This window comes from Anarhichas minor, unplaced genomic scaffold (genome assembly GCF_050575085.1).
Source record: "Anarhichas minor isolate MPS153535 unplaced genomic scaffold, ASM5057508v1 ptg000041l, whole genome shotgun sequence".
Classification (NCBI taxonomy): Eukaryota; Metazoa; Chordata; class Actinopteri; order Perciformes; family Anarhichadidae; genus Anarhichas; species Anarhichas minor.
Genome location: NW_027466487.1, coordinates 2128516 through 2144355, shown reverse-complemented (window position 1 = coordinate 2144355; position 15840 = coordinate 2128516). Strand labels below are relative to the sequence as shown.

The window sequence follows — 15840 nt, the reverse complement described above, 5'->3', positions numbered from 1 at the left end:
AGGATCTTGATGTAACCCTCCAGAGCCTAACAACTCAGGTTGAAAGGGCTACAATTGAGAAACTCAGTTGTCAGGAGGAGGTGATGCGCAGCAACCAGACCATAGAGCTGGCCAACCGACTGGTCAAGGGCTTAGAGGTAAACAAGGAGAGATAAAGGAGTTTGTTGGTGTCATTGGGGCTGACCTGGCATGGAGTGAACTGTCAATTTGCGGGAGGTATGCACGGAGAGGCTCTGGTAATCGAATTGCATCGGTAATCTGGACTAGACGTTGTTATGTCCTGGCTAGCTATAGCCTGACAGTTGTGTGAGTAGATCAGGCAAAGGGAGATTTTACAGCCTGGCCCAGCAGCATACTGGGGACTTGTGAGACAGGTAGAGAGGGCTGGACCACAGAAAACGCATGGCTGAACTTGGCAACTGGCGGGCTGAATGGTATCCAAATAGAGAAAGGAAGAGAGATGGCAAGTCAGTGCAGTAGAGAGGTTGTGTATGTACAGTAGTATTTACTGTATAAGTAGGTTCTATACATGGGATGTGTGTCTGTGTGTGCGTGCGTGCGTGCGTTCACGCATTTCTATGCTCATGTCCTTACACGAGTTTGTAGTGAAAAAATGATTAATACTAATTAATACTCTGATTTTTTTTTAACAAATTGAAAAAGTATCAAGAGGAAGTTGTGGAATATGAATATATGGAATATATAAATGTTGAATGTTGCTTATTTGTATAATTTGTTGAATATATATTCAACTATTTTGCGCTCCTGTGCATGCCTTTTCCAGGCTACAGTATCTATTATATTTATGGATGCTAATATGGAATAAAAGATGGCCATTTCAGTGACCATTTTGTAAGTTTTCTTATTGCAGAAAATAAATGTGGTTTGCATGGAGCAGCTTGGCTTTTAAGCATATCAAGATAAATGTTTTGTCTTTATGGCATTGACCTGGAAGCAATAGTGTTCAGACTAATAAATCAGGCCGTCTATATTTAATCATTAACTTACCTCAAAGCCTCAACAGCTGTTGGAAATTAACAATGTCTCACCCCAGACTGAGTGATATTACAGGCAATCCATAATGCATTAGAGTAAAATTATAGTGATTTTTAACTGTCTGAGAATGTATTATGTGACATATTCTAGATCCGCAGCCCCTTGTAAGAAAATGCCATGCATGATTTATTGTTGTAGTGCTGTCACAGTCATAGTAGCCTACTGAAGGTTTAAATGAATGCTAAATTGATGCAGAGCGAATCTACAGCCAATCATTCAAAGCTATTTTAAGGGAATTGCCGTTGTATGCTTTACTGCTTACATCTTCTTAATTTTTAAATTAAGTGTAGTGGGAAGTTGCCCAGCACGTACTTGTCCCTGCAGGGTAGATTCTTCCTCAGTACTTCTGATGGGATAGAATGATTAGGGTTTTTCGTGTCTCCTGTGTATTTTTAAAATGATATTAAAGCCTGGTCTTTTGTCTTGCAGTCAGAGAAGAAGCGCTGGTCCCGGGCAATTGTTGAGTATGAAAAGCAACAGAAAACCCTGTGTGGTGATGTCCTCATCACTTCAGCATTTGTCTCTTACATGGGTTACTTTACCAGACAGTATCGTGTGGAGCTCCTTAACAATGCATGGATCCCCTTCCTTCAGTCTCAGAAGGTAAGGCCAGTGTTGCAACAGATTTGTGTTGGTAAGACTGGAGCACATCCTACTGCCACCAGTGCTTCAGCTATAGTGACATCATTCCTCTGTTTCTGTTCCAGGTCTCTGTACCCCTGACAGAAGGCCTGGATCCAATCCTCATGCTTACAGATGATGCCACTGTGGCTGCCTGGCATAACCAGGGCCTGCCAAATGATAGGATGTCCACCGAGAATGCTTCCATCCTGACCACCAGTGAGCGTTGGCCGCTCATCATCGACCCACAGCAGCAGGGCATCAAGTGGATCAGGAACCGGCTCGGGCCAGAGCTGAGGGTGGTGCAGCTGGGACAGAAAGGGTGAGAAGGGGCTGCATTCTGATTGCAGTTAAATCGCCATCAGTTTGTATTGTCTCTTGTTGTTTCTGTTAATATGTATTTTTTTTTAGAGACTGAAACCTTTCCCTTTACCAACATCCACTAGAGACTGCTGAGATATGGTAGCATACAAATGTAAATGTCCAACGACAATTGTTTCACCTGTTTTTATTCAGTTTGCTTTTTTATTCCATAGGTATCTAGATGTGATTGAACAAGCCCTCGTCTGTGGTGAAACAGTTCTGATAGAGAATCTGCCGGAAAAGGTAGACCCGGTCTTGGAGCCTCTGCTGGGTAGAAACACAATTAAGAAAGGAAGGTTAGTATTGAAACATCACATTTACATTGTTGTGCTTAGAGCGATTAAGGATAAAAAAAAATAAATACACATATAAAGCATTAAAACAGCTCTCCAATAGTAGGTGCTTTGTTTTGTTGAATCTATTTGGCATGGGGCTATTACACACCAAAAACATTTTAATCAATGTAGAGTTTTTGTATCCTTGCTGATACACAAGTTGATATTCCCACAAGTCGTCCCAATGTGTCTGTGGTGTTAGAAAATAGGAGCAGATTTGCCAGATGGTTGAATCTCACTGAGCATTGAAACAGCAGTAAGACATGATTGAATGCATTATTATTGCCCGCTCTTTAGATTATAAATGAATTTGCAGCGCGTGTTCTGAATCCCTGAGGCCAACATATTGATTGGCCTCTCAAGACGGGTGATAGATGTATATTCGTGTGTTCATATTCTTTGGGTGTGATGAATATTGACCAGCCGAACCTCAGTGTAAAAGCTGAATTAAGGACAGTCATGGTTATGTATAAGGACTCCTGTCTCCCACAAAAGATGGCCTGTATCACACTAAATTCCGCGGTCCTCCATTATTATGGCAAATCAATTCAGCTTCCATAATTCCATAATGCTGATCTGTGATTTGCTGGAATTTGTCTTCATTCATTTTTTTGGGAAACAGAATAATAACATTGCTGAATCAACTTTACACTCTCTACGATGACACTTTATTTGCATCTTTATTATTATTTAAAATCGCAAAATGAGGTCATATATGGGTATTTTGTATCATTTAAATATGAACAGGGCTTTACACTAATGCTACTTGACTTAAAAATGTGTAACTTGTATACACGCTATCCAAACTGGCACTTGTTTTAATTTTGGTGAATCTATCTGATGTCAAACCTGATTTTCAAACATGACAGTATGAATAGAAAACACCACATATTGACTTTCTGCTTTGACTTCCCTCTCAAAAATGTCTACATCTTTCTTGCTCTGATCTATGTATGACCATGAATATTGAATATCTTAACACATGTTCATTGAAGTTCTTCTGAAATCCTGTCTGTTCAGACGTAACAATTCATCATAGTAAATCTGATTATAAGTTTATCCCTTTTAGATGACCCACACACTTGTTTCTGTCGATGATTAATACAACCTGCTGGGGCAGCCATGATGGATCTGGTGGGGATCCACAGCTGAAGTTCATTAATAATTGGAATGTTGTAGAGTGTGAAGTAATGAATACTAATTATTCCTTTCATGGCTGACGGAAGACTACAAGCCAATCCATCAGCAAGGACTTTAATTTGGTGGAGTAATGGTTCTATCAATAGTACATTAATTCTGGCTTGTGAAGATATAGAGTTGAACCAGACCCAGGCCATGAGGAACCTGTGCTGTAAAATTGGGGCCTTGCCTGACATCCAAGGGGTAATTAGAGAAAAATGAAAAGCCAGCAGGTTCGTCAAGCCATCGCTAATTTAATTGAAATGCAGGAACAGATAAATACTGGCTGCTGTGGTGATAATCCTTCATACATTTTTAAGATTGTCTACAGTATGAGTGACATTTGGAGCCAGCGGGAAGTTCTTTCCTCTCTTGAGGTTGCAATGCATGAAAGTGAGAGGTCGATGGGCTCAGATGCATATGGACAACACTGGCTTTCAAGATACTTAGTGTGCACTGTGCAAATATTCTATAGGATCATCAGCATTCAATCATTCAATCATAAGTGAAATCACCTGTACTTTCAGGGAAAGCACTGGTGATATTTCTAATCAGCGAGTCAACTTCCAATCATCATTAATGTTTCACTTTCTCCCTTTGGAAGTTTATTGATGGGAAGATAAAACCAACCGGAGCAAATTTAACTCTGCAGCCATTTTTTGCAATTGGATTCTTTGTTCTTGACAGGCAGAGAATAAGACTTTTACTCCTATGCTTTCAGCAAAGTGGTGTTTGATTTGTAAACAATGACTAAAAACATACAGTGAAAGTTCACTCTTGACATTGTAAGTACTAGTTTGACAAAACAATGCAAACTCAAATCCCATTGGCTAACTTTTTTCTGAAGCTTTTAACCAGTAGGTTTACTCTGCTCAGTAGCTGTTTTGATTTTCTCCTAATAACCTTTAGGACCTCTTGTCCATGCAGCTTTAACAGTTAGGCATAAATACATGTATACACATACTTATTTCCTTGAAGATTAAGCATGGTTTAAAGCTTAGAGAAAAGCTAATTGCTAAGTGGACTTTGAGTTTGAATTATTTTGTCAAATATATATACTGTGCAGTAAAGTTTCAGTCGATACCTATCTACAGCAGCAACAAAGCATTTTACATGTTTTACGCATTTTGAAGTATACTTTCTTTTTCTATTTTTTTTATTGTACTCTTCTGTTATCAAGGTACATTCGAATTGGGCACAAAGAGTGTGAATACAACAGTAACTTTCAACTAATCATCCACACCAAGTTGGCTAATCCCCATTTCCCTCCTGAGCTCCAAGCCCAAACCACCCTTATCAACTTCACAGTGACTCCTGAGGGCCTGGAGGAACAGCTGCTGGGACAGGTAGTGTCCCGGGAAAGGCCAGACCTGGAGGCCCTAAAGGTGAATTAGGAATTTAATGAAATGTATAGACTGTTAAACCTACAGTGAAGCTTTTTTATTGGTGATTTTTCCATGCAAAGTAACAGTCCACATACCAAATTTAAAAAAATTCTGAATTGTTTTGTGTAAGCTGGAGCTGACCACACAGCAGAACCACTTCAAGATTGAGCTCAAGAGGTTGGAGGACGACTTGTTGAGTCGCCTCTCTGCAGCGCACGGTAATTTTCTGGGTGACATTTCTCTGGCGGAGCAACTCGAGAACGCCAAGAGCACAGCCGCTCACATTCAGTGCAAGGTGAGGTTATAGGGTCCGTTGTGCATGTGTCTTTTTTTGTCACCCAAGTATTTTCCTCACAACAGGAAGCACCTCATTTTATTGCATTTGCTGCAAATGATGTGTAGTTAGGAATATGTGTAATGAGATGGTTTTGGAGCATGACTGAGAGCCTAATAGCTCATTTTGTGCAATTGGAACACACAGGTGGTGGAGGCCAGAGAGAACGAGACAGAGATCAACGAGGCTCGAGAACTTTACCGCCCAGCAGCTGAGAGAGCGTCACTCCTCTTCTTCATCATCAATGACCTCAGCAAGATTAACCCCATGTACCAGTTTTCTCTCAAGGTGAAACCTTTACCCCTGAATTACTCTCAGGGGACACACATCAGGAGATAAACGATGCTCAGATAATCTTGTCATTGTTGTTTCTTTTGGTAATTAAGATTTTAGGCACAATCCCCTTAAACCTGTGCTTCTATAGCTAAATGTAAGCTTTTGTTGTGTTTAGCTGTCAATCAGATGCAGAGCTTTTGGTCCTGTCTATATGTATTCCTTACCTGATCACCGTCCTCCCTTTGGTTGTATTCCAGACCTTTAACTCTGTGTTTAACAAAGCAATGGAGCGTGCAGAATGGGACGAGGATGTGAGGACCAGAGTGCACACCATCACTGAGGCCATCACCTATTCTGTATTCCTGTACAGCAGCCAGGGCCTGTTTGAGAGAGACAAGTTAACCTTCTTGTCACACACTGCCTTCCAGGTGAGGGACTCAGGGCCGCCTCAAAGGTGGGGCCTCCTGTCATCCTCATCAATCAAACTACTTTTCTGCCCCCACATTAACTTCAATTAAAAGCAGTCAGCAGGACCATACGCTGCTATTGATTACCTCTCACACCATGCTCCATGGCTGCTGTTCAGACAGTTGGTTCTGACAAGGGGGTTGGTTCTAATGGCATAATGCAATTATCTGTCATTGCGCCAACTGTTTTCATCTTTAGAAATTGTGCTGCTCTGAAGGCTGTCCTTCATGTGGGTATTTTACATTCAGAAGTACTTGTTCAGCCTGTATGAGTTTATACAATCCCTTTGCCAGAGTTTTTTGCAGTTTTCATTTGTTGTGGAAATGATTTAAAAGAGATCAATACAACATAGATCATTGCAAACTGCTCCTGGTTCTTCCCCTCAGATTCTGCTCAAGCAGGGCCTGATTGATGCTCAGGAATTTGACTTCCTTCTGCATTTCCATGTGGAAGCTTGCAAAGTTAGTCCTGTGTCCTTCCTCTCCCCGCACGCCTGGGGAGCCATTAAGGTATGGTTAAGGCTATTAACATATGTGATATATATTGATTATTGTTAGTCATCACTACACACAATATATTGCACCACTTAGAGAGGTCTTGTAAGATCTGTTGTTTGAAAATAGAGCATTTCTACAATGGAGGACTTCAACGGACTGGACAAAGACATCGAGAGCTCACCAAAGCGCTGGAGAAAGATTGTTGAGTCCAGTTGTCCTGAAAAGGAAAGACTCCCCCATGACTGGAAGAATAAAACTTCCCTACAGAAGCTCATTATCTTTAGAGCACTTCGCCCTGATAGGATGACCTATACATTAAGGTAAGTAAATGACCAAAGAACATTTGTATTTCTAACTGCTGTATATCACTGAGATTTTTGACAATGTTTCCTGGCAGGAACTTTGTGGAGGAGAGCATGGGAACAAAATATGTGAATGCTGCCAGGCTGGAATTTGACCAGTTGTATGAGGATAGTGGCCCCTCAACCCCTGTATTCTTCATCCTCTCACCTGGAGTGGATCCACTGAAAGATGTGGAAAAACTAGGTACTGTGTATATGGTTGGTTATTTATACATTCTGATTAGTTGGTAGGGATAACTATTCAAAATGTTCTTTCTGTGCAGGATTGAAGCTGGGATTCTCCATTGAGCAGGGCACTTTACACAACATCTCGCTGGGACAGGGGCAGGAGGAGGTAGCGGAAAGGGTTCTGAGTAATGCCTCCAAACTTGGACACTGGGTCATTCTGCAGGTAGGAAGCAGTACTGTTCAGTAACTAGGCATGCATGTAGTCCCTGCAGGCTGCTAATGATATTATCTCACCCCCTGAGCTGAGGAAATAAACTCAATTTGGTTCAATAAAAAGCATAATTGGCTAAATCAGTTCCATAAATGCCTCATTTTAGAGGGAGAAGCCTGCAGCCAAGTGAGTCACTGAAGGTGTTCTTACTAATTGAGAACATAGCAAGACATGTTTGAGCATGAAGCTTTCACTAATGAACACACATTGAATCATGCATTAAGAAAGTATTAATGTACGACATAATATCTGCCTAATCTTTTTTTTAATTTTCATTGTTTAGAATGTACACCTGGTGGCTCGATGGCTGCCCTCTCTTGATGCTCTTCTCGAGACAGCAGCGGTTGACAGTCACCCGAACTACAGGGTGTTCATCACTGGGGAACCAGCACCAAGCCCTGAGCAGCATGTTATCCCCAGAGGCATACTGGAGAATGCCATCAAAATCACCAATGAGCCCCCCACTGGCATGAATGCCAGTCTGCATGCAGCCCTCCTCAACTTCAGTCAAGTGTGTTGAACATTTAAAATAATTTCTCAAAATGTGTTACATTTGATAAAAATAAAAAATAAATGTAGCATTCCATGTAATCTGTATTTCTTACTCTCTCCCTTTCGCTCTCTTTTCAGGACACTCTGGATATGTGCTCCAGAGAACAGGAGTTCAACTCAATGTTCTTCTCCGTCTGCTTCTTCCATGCTTGTGTTACGGAGCGCCGTAAATTTGGTCCCCAAGGGTGGAACCATAACTACCCCTTCAGCACTGGAGACCTCACCATCTCAGCCAGTGTCTTGTACAACTACTTAGAGGCCAACACTAAAGTAATTTTTACCACTATTTTTTAAAGATACTTCAACATGTTTTATTTAAATCGTATTCACATTGGTAATGTTATAAGTTACACTTTTAATTTGTTTTTTAACACTACTTTCTTTAGCTTTGTAAATGCATAATGACTATGGTGTTTGCGATGGCATTAATGTTGGACTGGGATGTTGAATGGCAGTTCAGTGTATCCAATTACTTATTGAAATCTTTTGTTTCAGTGTTATTTGTGAAAAATGTTCAATCTCGTCTTTTTTCACATTTCTTCTTTTATAACTATGAACACGCACGCAACCTATAATTTAGCTTTATTTCACAAAGACAAAAAAAAATCCATTCTTGGGGTGCTGCACCCCTCAACCCCTAATGCATTTATCTTAGAACTCCTATTACTCTGGTCACAACCAATTATGTCTCCTAGGTATTCTGTCCTCCAAAAACGAATGTCCTTCATTATGTTAACCAAACAGTAACCTGTATGTGCGTATACAGAGAATTCATTAGGAGGGCAATGAAGCGTTATCCTAAATGTAATTACATGCAGCCAATGTGACAGTTCACAACGCTACATAAGTGATCACTACAATTAGAGCTGATGAAGGAAGCAATTTGCAAAACAATACAGGTACAAATGATTGTAAACCTCCAGCTTTTGTAATTTGTTATGAATCACAGGTTCTTTTCTTCCTCCTTCACCCTCGCAGATCATAATCTCCCGCTGAGGAAAAGACTCTTCTGTCATGCATTAGATCAGTGTGTGTAAAGAAACATCATTTTGTTACATTTCCCTACTGTTACCATTATGATAGAGCTCATTTGGGAAGAGATCATATAGTTGTTGCTTGAAGTTCCAAAAGAGGAATGGAATAACAGGAATAACAAATTCAACAGAATTTGTCTTGAAAGTTGATATGCTCCTAAGTATTTAAGTACTACATTGTTCTTGTATTTGCATTGTCATATCAGTCTACAGACCACGTTTATTATAGTCCATGCAGGTGCCCTGGGAGGACCTGTGTTATCTTTTTGGGGAGATCATGTATGGAGGACACATTACGGATGGCTGGGATAGAAGACTGTGTAAGACTTATCTGCAACAGTTCATGCATCCAAAAATGGTAAGTCAGTGTTCATGTTGCCATGTTAGAGGAATCTATTTGTTTTTTCTCTTTTTTGTGTTTAGTTTAAACACAACTATTGCAATAGAATTAAATTTGAACTGGTTTTATTGTTCAATTTTTTCAAGATAAGAAAAAGCCCCACTTGTCAAGTTGCTTATACTGTACACTCAACAACTTGTTGCATTTAATTTTACTGTGTCAAATAGTTAAGAAAATCTACAAACTAGTTTTGAATTGCTTGGTGTTGTTCAGGTAAAGGGGGCCCTCTTGGGATGTAAACCTAAACTGCAGCATTGCACTTCTTTGGCATTGTTGATTTTTCCACCCTCACTTTGGTGACGTAATCTCTCTGTGTGCCATATTTGTCTGCCAGCTGCTGCATGACACTCCACTATAAGCATTATTAGGTATTTATTCTCCTGCATGTGTTGTTGATATATGCTTCAGTTGGAATTCATCAGTTTTTTCTCTCAAAAAGGACTGATCAGCCCTCTGCCAGTTAACCTTTACTACCAAACAGCTACTGTTCCTCCAATCAGACTCAGTCAATGTGTTTTACTGTTTGTGCAGCAAAAGGCTTGTCCATCATATTGTATTCTCAAACACAGGCTAAGTTTCGCTTGCAAGATTTGCGAGGGTGGTTTACGTTGGATATTGGTCGTCGTCACCATGTTTTGCTTTATGTTAAATTGTGTGCTGTATGTATTTTCATCTTTGTATTCTTTATATTTCAATTCTTAGTTTGAAGGGGAGCTCTTTCTGTGTCCTGGGTTCCTATCACCTCCATTCTTGGACTACAGTGGTTACCACAGTTATATTGACGAACATGTCCCATCTGAGAACCCCACTCTGTATGGTCTACATCCAAATGCTGAGCTTGAGTGCCTCACTGTCACTTCAGACAACCTCCTAAGGACTCTTCTGGAACTGCAGCCACAGGACTCCTCCAGAGGGGAAGGGGCAGTTCAGAGCACAGAGGAGAAGGTGTGGAGGCAGAAAGAATCATTACTGGGGGGAAAAAGCAGCTGAGAATACATCAACCTATACCTACATAAATAACCTACCTATGCATATTATATTTTTCAGGTCAAGTTTGTCATTCAAGACATTCTTGACAAGCTTCCTGAGGAGTATAACATGGCAGAGATAACCACAAAGACAACAGAGCGAAGCCCCTACATTTTAGTCTGTTTCCAGGAGTGTGAGCGCATGAATCTTCTGCTAGCAGAAATAAGGAAGTCCCTTAATGTGCTGGATCTTGGCCTGAAGGTGCAGTCTACTGTGACATATACTAAATGTATAAAACATACATTTTTTTTAAGTAAGATCCTATGAAATGAATGAGGATTTGTTTGTCCATAGGGAGAACTCACCATCTCCTCCAGTATGGAGACTCTGCAGTCAGCCCTGTTCAATGACTCCGTTCCAGATTCCTGGGCCAGATTGGCTTATCCCTCCACTAAAACACTGGCCCAATGGTAACTGCTCCTTTCTAATAATATTGTATTTTTACTCAACTTGGCCTTTAATATCTCCTTTTTATTTTTGCTTATCGTGTTTCCCCGTCACACTCTGCATTTTATTGTAGCAAGGAGGATTTGTAAAAATGTCAAACATGAAGCCAATATTAGGATGAGCCTTGCCGACTCATTGTAAAGGTTTCAAGCAATGACATACCATGTTGTTGATTGTTGTTTGATATTTGTTTTATCAAGGTTTACTGATCTAATGTGTAGCTGTCGGGAGTTGGACAGCTGGACTCAAGACTTAGTTCTTCCTGCAGTTGTTTGGCTCTCGGGACTCTTCTACCCACAGTCTTTCCTCACTGGTGAGATCACAATCCAATGATTTAGGGGGCATGTGCACCAGAGCCAGCAGATATATTAACATGCTGTCTTTTTTTCCAGCTGTTATGCAGAGCATTGCTCGCAAGAATCAGTGGGCCCTGGACAAGATGACTCTGACTGTGGATGTAACAAAGAAGACAAAAGATGACTTTGGACATCCACCACGGGAGGGGGCCTATATTCACGGACTCTTCATGGAAGGTCAGAATAATTAAATCTAACATCCACTGCATCCTGTTGTACTCAATTAAGTTACATCGATTTTTGACAGTACTTTGAAACCCGTGTTGGTAAAATATGCATCTCTGTAAGTATCGACAAACCCACTCTGTGTCTCGTAGGAGCACGTTGGGACACCCAGTCAGGAGTCATCTCCGAGGCGGTTTTGAGGGATCTGACTCCCGCCATGCCAGTGCTGTATGTTAGAGCCGTGCCTGCTGATGAGCAGGAGCTCAAGAATACTTACGAGTGTCCAGTATACTGCACTAAGCAGCGTGGGGCCACATATATATGGACCCTCCACCTCCGAACCAAACAGCCTCCTGCCAAGTGGATCGTAGCTGGAGTTGCACTGTTGCTGTCTGTGTGAGACATTAGAGGAGCGGGAGTTAGGTATTTGTAATATCTACTAGGGCTGACATGATGTCAGATTTTTACTACACTATTATCACGGCCAAAACAATTCACAATCACAATCAGAATTTCTATCTCAAGGGAAAAATCTTTAAATAACAATTATAATAATGCTATCAGTGAAATTTTCTTTTACTTTAACTTTGTTTATTCTGTGTTTTGGAAAATTAATCTTTGCTCATGTGTGTGTGGGGCATTATCATACGGTGTAATTAACATGATATCAATATTTAATTTTGTTAATATCACGGTTATCTTCAATACCGGTATATGGCGACACCCCGAATATCTATTGACATTATTCTGCAAACAGTGTTAAAAACATTTTTTAGAGGAGCAGTATTTCACCATTGAGATGGTATTGAATCATTTATTGCGTTCATTTTGCTTTTTATCATGTTTTTTTTTTTTAATTATTACGAATACAACAGACAGAATTATTCAGTTTTAATGTTGCATTAATATTGCTGTATCCAATTTGGTTCATATGTGACAATACTGACATTGTAGTGTATGAATGCGTGTGTGTTTTAGATATCAAGATAATGGAAATAAGGAAGTGGAGATGCATGTTCAGCCAGTGCTGAACCTGTTGTGTCTGTGTCCGACATTGTTGAACCTCTCCCTTGAGATGGTTCAGTCTGGTCATGATTTGTTGGGAGCTTATGTCTCTATTTTAGACCATGTAATTCTGGTTTGGGAGCATATTTTATTGGAAGGTCAAGATTAAAAAAGCTCTCTGGCTGCCCTCTTCTAACTGAATGATACACAATGCCGTCTGGAGGGTTCCCGGACAGAATTCCCAGGAGATGATGTGCATGGTCGCTATTGACTTTTAAATGAGGTGCATTTGACATTGACCTTTTGTACGGCAGAGGCAGAATACTAACAGACGAGTGTAATTCATTCAGCCGGGCCTGTTGGAGAAACCTATTCAACGACACTGATAGCTTTCTATGAGAAAGCAACACATTAGACGACCCATCCTTTATCTATCTGCACTCTCTGTTAGCATCTGATTGACTTAACACAAACCAAATAAAACCTTTAACTTTGAATGAGTCGAAAGAAACACTGTCTTATCTAAAATGTTATCTACTGCCAACTGATTTAATTGAGGTTAATGAAAACTGAGAAGATGTTCAGATTAAAGTTTGACTGTGATAATGCATGCGTACTGAATGAGTTGTGCATAATTCATATGCTGTTAAGTCCCTTGTGTGTCACAGCTATGGTAAAATATTGGGGGAGCTCCAGAGTAAAGGCTGGCATCATACAGCACAGAACAACACAAGGGGAAAAAACATATATCTAGCCTTCATTTAACATCTATTCATTAAAAACAAGCTTTTCTGATGCCGTTTTGGGGCGTTCACTATTCTTAACATTAGTAAACACACTGTGTCAGAGCAGGGACCTTTGGATATTAGCGGAAATTTGCCCAGGAAGAGACAGGGCAGGTGCAATATATATATCTGCTGAGATAAACAAGTGACATATGATGTACAAATTACAGCCATTCTGTTTTTTTGTTTCTTTTTGGATAGAAATCAGCACTCTTATCTTCTCAAATGAGATTTTCTCCAACGCTAATAACGGCTGTGTTGCTCTTAATTTCTCCCTGCAACCAAAGTGGCTGCAGACAGTCATGTAGAGGATGGAGGATTGATTCTGTGTATTGTATTGCATGGGGGAAATGAAGAACCAGTCTTCCTGTACTTTCTCTTCATCTGCCCTCTCTTCCTCTCATTAGCGCGCCACAGCAGCTAGCCAGTCATTTGGTGACAGGAAAATGATACAGTGCTGGCAGTGTTTGGGAGGAAATGGCAGGGTACAGGGCCCGGCGCAGCAGGAGTCGTGCCACAGATAGTCACGTTGAAGGCCAAGCAGGACACCTGGTTAAAGTCATTAAGGGCATCTGGGTCACACCTCCGCCTCATAGTATCCTAGAAAGACATTGTGTACCGATGGTTTTGTTATCCGAAATGTTTTACAGAGACCCCACATTTTTTTTCATTTGTAAATCACTGATTATGTGAGAAGCAGGTTCTCATCCAGGGAAATACTGTGCAGTGACAGTACAGGTCTGGAGCTGTTATATTTTGATGTACAGGAAAATGTAAGACCTAGCCTAGTTGCCTACAATACTATGAATAAATGAAAAATATAACTAAAATCAGTTGCAATTTTAGAACAGTACGTTTCTACTTAAAGACTATTTTTGCTCCATCAGGGCCTGATTAAGCCGGGGGGCCCCGTGGCAAAGAAATGAGCTGTGGGCCCCTGAAGACCAACCACCCTATTTTTCCCACTCTTTATGCTTGGTGAATGTATTAGTTGTTTATGGTAACTTGATTAAGCACAATGTTGTTTAGTAGAATATGCCATGTAAAACAATATATACCAAAATAATTAAAGGCATTTCAATGGTTAACAAATACATTTACGAAAACTGTATCATACTCATGCGGCCACAGAGAGGCAGTGAAGCTTCAGTGGAGACCGAGATGGTCTGATATTTAATTATAGGGCCGATGAACCCATTTAATGTTGAAAGCTGGTTATGAATATACTTTTCTGACAAAAAAAGAAAAGATCGGAGCCCTTGAATGCAAAAAAGTAAGAAAATGAATTATGCTTGATGGCAAGCTTGAAACACGAAGCGATACAGACTAGCTCCATGTCTTTATGTACTTTTTCTGCCTGTGTTTGTGCACATATGGAGCATATTAAACTGTCACTCTTCTGCATTCAATGGCCCTTCTTTTTTCTTTGTGTTATTACTAAATCAGTTGTTTGTGGTTTCCTACATGCACTTTTTTATCATGACCTACTACAAGTGATGTCTGTTTGATCCTTTAACTATGTTAAAAACCACAACCCAAGCATGGACAACCTTCAAGCAAGGAAACCCAATCAATTAGCAACCCAATCAGTCTGAATTTACGATAACCAGTACTGCTATGATTTTAATATTTGCTATAATGTCAGATGTAAGAGTTTGAATTTGAATTTCCTTGTTTAAAAGGAATGTTCCCACCACCATATACATGTAAATATATATCTTTGACAATAACCAACTTATGATGATGACAAATATTTTATTGCATGCACAGTTGACACTGCCGGTCAATCCACGGTTTGCCATATCATGCAGACCAGCCAATCGGTGCGTACAAAAAAAACGTGAAATCAAACTGGACTAATAAAAGTAATGTCTGTAGAACAAATAAATAATTCTGAAATAAATCAATATCCGTATCCTGAATTTCAACACGTATACATACACAGTATAAATAGAATCAACCGTACATTGTTGTTGATACAAAGAAAAGATGCATACTGCTGAAGCATTTCTCTCTCCATGTTCACTGGGCTTTAACATCCGAAATATAGAAATTCAATTTCAAGAGCGTAATGCAAAATCCCATCGACAACACTTCTAACCTCAGGGTGAGAGTTTTCAGTTGACAACTCTAGAGGATAAATACTGTACGGTATCTTCTATAACTACAAACGATACTGTCGTATACAGGATTGTTAATACACACTTTACATAAGCAAACGGCTTCTATTTTTCTTTCTCTCATTTTTTTGTCTGGAAGGTGCTGTAATAGTTTTTGCTATTGCTCTTTACTTTTTGTGACAGTTAACCCAAAAACACAATTAAACTTCATTTTCCTCTTCAATATCTATCCATACATTTACTGAAGATAAAAGAGTTACGCTGTAGCTCAGTAGCATCGTGGGTTGTTGTGAGTCACCATGTCTTTGTTTTTTGGAAAGACATGCTGTTGCCGAGTTTTTCAAATGCCAATTTCTGGTGAGTACGACACAGCTAAAGCCAACGTCTCCAAACCTCAACGAATCAAACACTATCTGTGTGGCAAAATGCCCTGTATTTCAACCTGAACTTTAAAGACCAATACAGATGTATCAGGGTCTTCTGCTTCCTTTTAACTGATTGTCCACAGCTCAACTAGATGGAGATCCTTAAGCTTTTAAAAAGATGAGCAATTAGCATTACTTTGAATGGGCGTTTCTATTTTGTAATGGTATTTGGCACTAACATACGTGATTATAATTCAGACAGCAAAC

The 15840-nt window shown here is 40.0% G+C and overlaps 1 protein-coding gene across 1 annotated transcript in view; it reads left to right on the top strand.

Moving 5' to 3' along the window:
* Positions 1-12592, top strand: part of LOC142969669 (dynein axonemal heavy chain 11) — a 38137-nt gene extending 25545 nt beyond the window's left edge. Inside the window, exons 62-82 of the mRNA XM_076109673.1 lie at positions 3-137; positions 1486-1659; positions 1764-1999; positions 2214-2336; positions 4735-4939; positions 5070-5234; positions 5421-5561; positions 5807-5977; positions 6404-6526; positions 6641-6834; positions 6912-7060; positions 7140-7267; positions 7599-7826; positions 7946-8137; positions 9140-9259; positions 10004-10246; positions 10349-10531; positions 10625-10740; positions 10978-11090; positions 11170-11310; positions 11451-12592. Coding sequence (XP_075965788.1) covers positions 3-137; positions 1486-1659; positions 1764-1999; positions 2214-2336; positions 4735-4939; positions 5070-5234; positions 5421-5561; positions 5807-5977; positions 6404-6526; positions 6641-6834; positions 6912-7060; positions 7140-7267; positions 7599-7826; positions 7946-8137; positions 9140-9259; positions 10004-10246; positions 10349-10531; positions 10625-10740; positions 10978-11090; positions 11170-11310; positions 11451-11698 — 3528 coding nt within the window. The 3' untranslated portion in view covers positions 11699-12592. The remainder of the gene's footprint in view (positions 1-2; positions 138-1485; positions 1660-1763; positions 2000-2213; positions 2337-4734; positions 4940-5069; positions 5235-5420; positions 5562-5806; positions 5978-6403; positions 6527-6640; positions 6835-6911; positions 7061-7139; positions 7268-7598; positions 7827-7945; positions 8138-9139; positions 9260-10003; positions 10247-10348; positions 10532-10624; positions 10741-10977; positions 11091-11169; positions 11311-11450) is intronic.
* The last annotated feature ends 3248 nt before the right edge of the window (positions 12593-15840 follow it).